Source organism: Trematomus bernacchii, unplaced genomic scaffold, assembly GCF_902827165.1.
Source record: "Trematomus bernacchii unplaced genomic scaffold, fTreBer1.1, whole genome shotgun sequence".
Lineage (NCBI taxonomy): Eukaryota > Metazoa > Chordata > Actinopteri > Perciformes > Nototheniidae > Trematomus > Trematomus bernacchii.
The window spans coordinates 712,704-722,859 of NW_022987605.1; the positions used below are offsets into that span (position 1 = coordinate 712,704).

General features: G+C 42.9%; 1 protein-coding gene across 1 annotated transcript in view; it reads left to right on the forward strand.

Annotated features, from left to right (window-relative positions):
- Positions 1-2,860, forward strand: part of arsj (arylsulfatase family, member J) — a 29,032-nt gene extending 26,172 nt beyond the window's left edge. Inside the window, exon 2 of the mRNA XM_034130926.1 lies at positions 864-2,860. Coding sequence (XP_033986817.1) covers positions 864-2,262 — 1,399 coding nt within the window. The 3' untranslated portion in view covers positions 2,263-2,860. The remainder of the gene's footprint in view (positions 1-863) is intronic.
- Positions 2,861-10,156: the final 7,296 nt, after the last annotated feature.

Genomic DNA, 10,156 nt, shown 5'->3' on the forward strand with positions numbered 1-10,156 from the left:
AAATAAGCCTTCAGATTTATAGTGTTTACAGTGATTGTGCAGTGTATATATGTTTTTTTTATTCAACAATTAGAACAGTGAATCAATCCTACTAAAGTTGTATTTCAGGGCTTATGAGAGGCCCTCAATTAATACAAACATATTAACATAAATATATATATATTATTTGTTGATATATGGGCCAATTTTCTTAAAGTGTAAAGAAAGATTTAAGCATTTATGTTCAATAACCAATCCTACACACTATTGAGTAAGCAGTGTCATATTGTGCAGCAGTGGCTTTGGTCAGGCATATCAAGGGGGCTTTCAGTCACTAAGAACGCTTTTCTGAAGCGGCCGCTGAGCTACTGATGATGTGGTGCTGTGGGAATGGGAGAGTTGAAATTCCAATGGGTGGAGAGGCTTTGTTCTGAGACGGAATTAACCAACAATTCTGTTTTACATTTTGTGTCTTAATAAAAGTCAATAAACCCCAAATGTTGGACTGACATTTGTGCCAAAAGCACTTGAGAGTTAACATTTGCAGTGAAATGAGTCACAAAGTACTTGTTTTCAACAGTTCTCAATACATGGTGTCTGTACCTCAGTTATCAATAGTGCTGTGTAAGCTTGCTGCCAACATGGCTGCCTCATTATCTCCAGGTCACAACTCTGTTTCCAGTCTGGTCTTGAGTGACAGGGCTTCTCTCTTAGTTTTTTTATGACAAATATGATAGTAGATACTATACTTTTATTTTAGTCTTGTGTAGCCTTAACATGTCAAACAAGGGAGAATTCTGTCCTACTAGAGGTCAAGCTTTTATGAAAGTTGCATTTTGCTTCCAAACTGTTGTTGATGGCAGATATCTGTTTTTGTTTTGTAGGTATCAGATCCACACAGGCCTTCAGCACTCCATCATCCGGGCTACCCAGCCCAACTGCCTGCCCCTGGAAAATGTCACCTTGCCCCAGAAGCTAAAGCAAGCAGGCTACTCCACCCACATGGTGGGGAAGTGGCACCTGGGCTTCTACAAGCGTGACTGTCTCCCCACACAGCGTGGCTTCGATACTTTCTTTGGTTCCCTTCTTGGAAGTGGGGACTACTACAGTCACTATAAATGTGAAGGGCCTGGAATGTGTGGCTATGATTTGTATGAAGGCGAGGAGGCAGCTTGGGAACAGGACCGTGGATTGTATTCAACTGTGATGTTTACCCGAAAGGCTATCAACATCTTAGCCAATCACGATCCTCGCAGACAACCCTTGTTCCTCTATTTAGCCTATCAGGCGGTTCATTCGCCGCTGCAGGTTCCGGCCCGCTACCTTGAGCGCTACAAGGGGATTCCAAACATGCATCGTCGTAAATATGCCGCCATGGTGTCGTGCCTGGACGAATCTATCCACAACCTCACGTTAGCGCTAAAGCGCTACGGTTATTATGACAACACGGTTATAGTGTACTCCTCAGATAATGGAGGCCAGCCTTTAGCAGGTGGAAGCAATTGGCCTTTGAGGGGAAGTAAAGCCACCTACTGGGAAGGGGGGATCCGGGCAGTGGGTTTCGTTCATAGTCCACTGTTGGTAAACAAAGGGACAACATGTCGGTCTTTGGTCCACATCACTGACTGGTTCCCTACACTGGTGACTCTGGGTGAAGGGACTTTAGACGAAGATCTAAATCTGGACGGGTACGATGTTTGGGAGGCCATCAGTGAAGGCCATCCATCTCCTCGCCATGACATCCTTCACAACATTGACCCAATCTACACAAAAGCTAAAAATGGTTCCTGGAAGGCCGGGTATGGTTTATGGAACACGGCCATCCGAGCTGCGCTGCGAGTGGGCCACTGGAAGCTCCTGACGGGGGTCCCTGGTTACAGCGACTGGGTGCCCCCGCAGACCTTCTCCAACCAGCGGCTAACAAACCGCTGGCATAATGAGCGCATCCGTTGGGACCGGGGTAAGTCCATCTGGCTGTTCAACATCACAGCTGACCCCTACGAGAGAGTGGACCTGTCCCAGCGATACCCCCACTTAGTGAAGAAGATGCTGCTACGGCTAGCGCAGTACAACAGGACTGCAGTGCCGGTACGCTACCCGGCCAAAGACCTGCGCTCTAATCCTCAGTACAATGGGGGTGTGTGGGGCCCCTGGTACAAAGAGGAGAGGGAGGAACCAGAGGAAGATGAGAGATACAATAACTTGCTCACCAACCACCTTGGAAAAAGGAGGTGGAAAAATCAATCAAATAACAGAAAGCTGAAAATGAAGGTAGAAGAGTAGCCTACCACATTTGTGAAAAAAACTTCAGTTGCCTTTCTCAGGGATTGACACTTCCTGCCTCAGGATTGTCCTCTTCGGATGATCTTACTCTAGCTAGTTTGAACTTGATTCCACTACATACTGTATGAAAAATAATGCAAATGGACCTATTGAAATGTGTCAAGAGAATAAGAAAAATATCCTCTCATTCAAACACTGGCGTCATGCCCAGACACAACTAAGACCTCATGTTAATGTTAGGAGCATTTAAAGAATGATCCTTTCTTCTAGATTGTTTTGCATGTTTGAACTGTTGTCACCTTTTGATTGTTCTGTAGATTTATGTCCCAATAAATGTTCCTAGACAGTTGCCATACATTTTGGTGACAGAAAATAGAGTAAGACATAGTTCTATTATGTTGTTGATAGCTACGATACAGTATCGTGGAAACAGATTGATGTGATGTTATGTGTGTTTGAATTGATGTATGTTGGTTTTATAAGCACAGTCTAAAACTTTAGAATAATAGATTTAGGTCCCTTTTAGATGATGTCTGGTCTGGCATAAGGCCAACCCGAATGTAAGACAAGCTAACAAAATAAAAGCCCCGGACACAAAGCTCTTTGTTTCCAGCAATCTTTTAGGCTGTCTGGTTTACATTTCATGACAGAAAGATTTACTTTATTCTGATGACAATTACTATTAGTGGTAACTGGAAACTTTCATTATAAGAAGCTCACACGTCCACTAAGTATTTATTCTAGCCAGCTCCCGTCGTTCACTTTAAAGAGCCGGCTCTTTGAGCCGGCTCTTTAAAGTGAACGAAATGGAACTATTCACGTGGAGTGAAAATAACAATCTGTATAAATATATTTCTCATAGAAATCTGTTGCTAGGCACCCGTGTAAAATTCACAAAGCTCAAAATGTTGATGTCAGTCTTGAGCTGTTCATGAGTTGTGCAAGGCTTTGGTGTACTTTACAGGCCAATTAGCTATTTTAATGACACTAAATTACTTCTAAATGTACTGTACCATAAAAGATTTATAGTTCCCTAAAAATGGAACATGTTCTGTGCTGTTGTTATTAGCTCCTATTTGTCTTTTTAATAAGCAGCTTTCAAAAACAATACAAGGCTTTGGCTCTGTTACAATCTGAGATCTTGAAATTATTTTGAACACATGAGTCAACAGGGGCTCCACAGAGAGAGGGACTTTCCTAAGGCTGCAACCCCCCCCCCCCCCCCCCCCCCCCATTCACTGCAGCCTCTGCCTCGCACTGTACTCAAAGCCAAGTGATGACCTCAGCCCATTCAGGCACCGACTTCACTTTCCAACAGCCTTTGTGATAACAATTGATGCTGATCCAAAGCAGGCAAGATTATACCCTTAGGAATAAGAATTAACCTGGCTAAGCTTGTCTTCACGCCTGACCGTAAAACACTAGGGATGCTCTCCATATTATGACCCACAGCTGAATTATAGAAGATCAGATGCTTGTTTTATTGCGTTGTGCTGAGCTTCCTTTCCCATGGACCTTTGGATCAGTTCAAACCTGGATTTTCTGGGAATTCACAGTTGCTTTCAGTTAAGGGCATTACCATCCTTCTTCTTGTGGGAAGAAACAAGGCATTTTTTCCTTTAACCAAGCTGTAAGGCAATACATCAACACCCCCCCCCCCCCCGCATCCTGCCCCCCTCACATTAAGAATGCCCATTTGTGCTCATGTGGAATGATATGAGAAAATAAGCCTGATTGCAAGTGCTCCGTGTGAAACATATAGTTTTAAGTCCTTGCATAATCAGGGTGGAAGTAAGCTGAATTATGTGTAGCCAACTGGAAAGAGAGGACCGCCTCGCTGCCAAGAGCTGCATGTGAAACACCATGACTCAGCTAGGCTGTGGCTCTAAAGCGTCTTTCCCAAAGTCAAGTGATGAAAAACAAGACAAATCCCAAGCAGCTGTTGCCCAAAAGAATCAGAATTAATTCAGAATCCATGAAACATCCTGTGAACACCCCCCAAAAAGCCAAAACAAATTCAACGCCTGCAGAGCCTAGTCAGAGCGTGACACATGGCGGGCTTTGCTTTCCAGCTACTTGGCAAAAGTGGGACATTCCGATCATCAGACGTAGTTGAGTCTTTTCATGTGGTTGTACGAGCATTAGATGATGCCCTCAAGTTTGACTGACATCATAGGAAATCCTGCCTTGGAAGTGAAAAAGTCTGCAAAATGATAAAGTTGATCTTTGTTCCTTTAAGAAGCATGTTGGAGTTCACATGTACATAGTGTACCTGCTGGCAAAAAGACTGAGCATACTGTACTATTATAATTATAGAACAAGGTACATACGTTTGAGCCACATTTATTGCAGCCCATATGAATATTAGGTTTGTGAAAAAAGTGAGTTAGTGTATTGATGGAAAGTCTCCTGGCTGCTGTCTCTCTCCAGACATGGGGATTTCCTGTAATGAACAATTTCACCCATTAAAAACTGGTCGTTTTCTTTGCCTTTAACAAAGGTCCAGCCCTCTTTTTACTTTCATTAATCATATTTGCCTATATTTATATTTTTTGTATCAGCCATTCAGACTGTTTCCTTTTTCTTTTTCTCCGTCATTCATCTTGTGATCTTTTCATGCCCTCTTATCCACCGTCTTTCTTCCCTTGCTCCCTGCTTAGCTCAGCGGAAGTCTTCCAAAGGTTCAGATCATGTTCAGGCCTGTGGATTGATGTGTTGGATCTTAAACACAAACACAATGCCTCCGTCTCTCAGCAGTAGTGAGCCCCAGGCCAGCTCTAACACACTTCCTCCTGATTTCTTTGCATAGACAAGACAAAACAATTTGAAGGAATCAGTTCATCAGCTACAGACGATAAGCTTTGCTGTACCAAGGCCAAATCGTGCTGCCTAGTCTCTTGTCCAACAAGCTCAACACTGTGTGACCTGTTGCCATGTTCCATGCATCACTACAATGTATGCATCTAAAAGTGACTCCAGTATAGAATATAAACTAAAAAAGTGCTCAAGACAAATGGGATTTTTTTCCTACACCTGTGATAATAAAAGTGTTTCTTGAAATTAAAACCATATTAGTCTTCCAGCATTATGCTTTCATTTATCAACAGTAACTGTATATCAAAGCAATCTGCAGATTGCAGGTAAATAAAACATATATCCAGCTTAACCTGGTGAGGATTTGCTCAAGCTATTGACATTATGACACTTGATAAACACAGCTAAACATGTACAAATTAAGATAGGTTAAACTAGTGTTCTTTTTCATCCAGCAGATTCCAAGCTGATTAAATCAGAATTACAGATTGTCATACCGGGCAGCTATCTTTGAAAGAACACCCTCTAGAAGACTATTCTTGTGTATTACAATTGGTCAGTGGTGGAAAGTAACAAAGTACATTTACTCAAGTACTGTCCTCAACACATCTTACATGGTACTTATACTTCTACTCCACTATAAAGTTTGAAAGCAAATGTTCGTACATTTTACTCCACTACATACATTTTACAGATTTATTTACTAGTTACTTTACGAATTCAGATTTTGACACACAATACTTAGGATACACTTTTAAAATATTATTATCTGGTATAGTTTAAACCATCCAACATTATATTTAAAGGACACCTATCATGCTATATTTGAACAATATATTGTAGGGCCATACCTATATAAAGTATATAAATATAGTTTTTTTTTCAGAATACCAAACAGATCCTGCATTTTAGCCATGCCTCATTTCGCTCCATTTGCTCTTTCCAGCACTGTTTTTGCAGGGGGCTGATTCTGTGAGCTGCAGCTGACCACGCCCCCCTGCAGGAGAGGGGAGCGTGCTCTGATCAGCTGCTGGGCTGTCAGAAGAGGGGGGAGATCTCCGTCCTCCGTGTTTTATTATATTATTATATAGAGTCGTTATTCATTTGTTTTAAAGCTCAATAAATAACAAAGAAGACCTTTGACCGGCACTTTTCTCATTTTGTCCGGAAGATTTAAACTTTAACGGACATCTTGACCGGCGAAAAAAAAACCTAACTGAAACTCTGCCGCACGGTCCCCTCGTTCCTTAGAAGAGGCGGAGAGGTGGGTGTTTGTCATCTGCTGGTGGACTAACCGGAGAGAATTACAGTGCTTGCCTCGACGGGGAGGGATTGCATTGAATTAAAGCAGCGGGAGCAAACGCTTGCCTCTGGGAGGGAGAAAAAAAGCCACAGCGGAGAATAAACAGAAGGGCAACCATGCGTGGGAAGTCTTCTTCACTGCTTTTGTGGCAGACTACAGCGCCACTTACAGGCCTGGCATATGTACTACAGCATCTCCAGCGCTTTCGAGCGGCAATGGCCGGCCGTGGCCCAACCCCACATTCCCCTGATAGGTGGAGAGTTGGCCCAATAGCCGTAGCGCCACTGTCCTGACGTCAGTAAAGTGTTCAAATCTGGATCAGTTTTTATCAGATCCGTTGCAGCCCCTTTTTTAGAGATTTGGGTATGGAGGAAAATAGAGAGGGTTGTGTTTTCTGACACTTGGTGAGTTCCCTGGAACACCGGGGACACATTCATGTATAAAAGACGTACACAAGTGCATTTTGCATGATAGGTCCCCTTTAAGTAACTGAAACCATGAGGCTCTGCAAGGCACTTTATAAACTCAGATTTGAGATAAACACTGTATAAATAAACCTGATTATAGCTGCCATTGAAATGAATGTCTGAGTGTACTGTATATTGTTCTTTTCCTCAACACGTCTCCTATGTGAGGGCTTCAGTTTATATCTACAGTTCACGCATCCATCAATCTCGCTCCGGTGACCTGACCCTGGGTGGAAAGCAGCTGGAGAAGAGGTGAAGGTCCAGCTGTGGAACCTCAACTCCAACTGGATCTGACATGCAGGCCTCAACCCCCCTTTCCCCCTGGGCAGACTGAGGAGAGGGGTGGGGGGGGGGGGGGGGGGCAGGCTAGTGTCTTATTAAATCAAATAAGGTTCAATTACATTTGTGTCAATGATAATTTGAGTTACGACTTGGTTCTTTATAGTTTTATCATTAAAAATATGTCAGATGGGGTAAGAAACACAATCCTTAAGGTGAGCCACACTTATTGGGGGGAAAAAAAATGGTCAAACATTCCTCACAGCTTGAAGGGAGACCCTTTTTCCCCAGAGTCAGACCAAATGTTCAGGGTGATATAGAGCCAGGACACAGTAATCCAAGCTTAGCATAAATATAGGAACAGGTGGAAGAAGCTAAAAAAAAAAGAGGCAATAAAACCTGGAAAGCACACTGAGAACCATGTTCTCTGTGCACAAAACTGAAATGTAAGATTATGTATATTCGAGGAAAATGCTAGGACGTCTTCTCAAAATATAATAGATTAATCCGCCCAGTATTTCTGTTTAGTGCCTCTAGCCATAATGCAAGTGAACACATGTTGGTCTGTGGCAGGCATGATGCTATCAAAGCTGGTATATGTGACTGCGCCCGGCTGGGTACAACATGTTCATCTGTCTGATTCCTGCCTCTTGCCCCATCTGACTCTGTTATACACATTAATTATTATGACTTACTATCTCATTATATTTAATCCAAATAATGAGATAGTAATTCATAATAACGAGATTGTAAATCATAATAATGATGTATAATATTAATGAGATAAATAAGTCATAATCATGATTTACAGGACAAACATAGTCTTTTCTGTGGCGGAAATGGGCTTCCATAACATGTCAAATGAAAGCAAACAAACTAACAAATATGAGAAGACAGAGACAAAAGCTCACTTATAAAGGAAAGTCAAGATTGTTTTTTTGTTTTGTATACAAATATACGGAGCCCCCCAGAGGCCTGTACTACGAAGCTGGTTCAACTTAACCTGGATATGTTTGAGTTAGCCGGTTGGCCCAATCCAAAACATACGCGCTCTCGCTAAGCGGTCCTACGACGCTGGTTATCAAGTGGATCGCTCAAGCCAGCCGTGTCCTATCTAGTTAGGTGCGCGTTCACATGAAAGGGGTGGTATTTGGAGCATTCGACCAATCACAAACATGGACAAGCGTACTGACAGCGCAGCGTCATACTTCCTGAATGAAAAGTGAACTTTAATATTAGTCAAATATGAAGAAGTTAAACTTTAAACATCCATGACTTATGCTGTGTTCACACCGGACGCGATGCGACGTTTGGGGGCGGCGCGATTACATGTAAAGTCAATGCAGAGACGTGGACAGACGCGAATTCGCTCCGACGGCGCGCATGAAGCGGTGGACGCGGCGCGAATCACACGATTGAGGCGATTGAACGGTGCCGCGTTAAACGCGAGAGTTCAATTTTTTCAACTCGAGCGTCAAATTCACGTGACGCGTTCTCGCGGAAGCCAATCAGCGGTGAGGATCTCAGCCGCCGTCACTGACGTTCAACCACACAACATCAGCCGTTAGCTGTTAGCAGTTAGCACACAGAGCTCACAGCTCCTCATATCCGTTCAGAAACTGGACAAAAGTTAAACAAGTACAAACCACAGACTGTCTGTGTCATGGTGAATACAGTCGCTGCTTATTTATGTCTGTAGGCCGTTGTTATGAGTGTGGAATGAGCATATACAACGTTAGCTTAGCCTGGTTGACCCGATCTTCATTCAGAAAACAAGCATTTTAAAAGGTGTTTTGCCTGCCGTCTTGTCTGCAGACTTGTCAAAGCATTAATTCATGGTTGTTACTAACCGGTATCAGTATGTTGTTACTTCGGCATCATTTAGAAACGTGTATTACAATTTAATGACGGTAAAATATGTTCATTTGTTGTAGTTGTAGCTCCCGAGCCAGCGCGTCTTGTTTGAATGATGCGAGTAAACACAGCTGGCAGCCGCGGTGAACCTCCAGCGTTTAGAGCGATGCGATAGGAGCGATTAGAGCGAAGCGAATAGTCGCATCGCGTCCGGTGTGAACGCAGCATTAAACACTTTATCCAGGATAAAAGCCACATAGCTGCACCTGCAAGGTGAATACAGCTGGTAAAAGAAAAAGTGTTTGAATGCGTACATTAACAGGTTTATGATATTACTGCCCCGTCCAAGACACGAGTGGATCTGACTTTAATTACATTTGACTCGAGTGTTTCGTCAACTTAATGTGTTGCTTAAAATAATACTTCTGCATACAGTATGTGACACTGTGAGTGTTGCACGGCCAGATACGGCTCAAGAAGCTGACTCAGATAAGGAAATATATGATACATTATGATGTGATATGATATGAATGATAATGGGACACACCGACGTCTGCACTCACAGTGCCGCGGACTGTACGTAATGTTACTCTGATCCGGTTACTTATGTTATGACAGATATTTAAGTAAGCTTTCTTAACGCTAATGTTATAATAGTCAGATTGCTCTGAAGATGGGAGGGGATATTCTATTAATTTTCACGTTCACACAGTCAGTTGATTTTTGCCGGCCGTCTTTCCTGCAACGGCAGTTTTTCTGTATTTCCTCTATCCTGTAATATGACTTCATAGGTTTAAACTCTGTATACTGAGCTCTGATTGGTCCGCAGGCGGTGCATTCACTGAGTTGATCGCTTAGCCTGCAACCTAACCTCCTCCCGAGGAGGTTAGCCGCTCAGCATAAGTTACCATGGAAATCTAGCCCGCTAAAAAGAGACCCAGCATCGTAGGACCGGAAAGCCCGAGTTTTCGGCTAAGCGAAAATCCGGCTTCGTAGTACAGGCCTCTGGTGACATTGGTGAGAAAAATATTAATACGTGGCCATGTATTAATAATGCGTGGCCACGAGTTAATAATGCGTGGCCACGAATTAGTTATTATGTTCCCACGAGTTAATAATGCATGGCCACGAGTTAGTTATTATGTTCCCACGAGTTAATATTGCGTGGCCACGAATT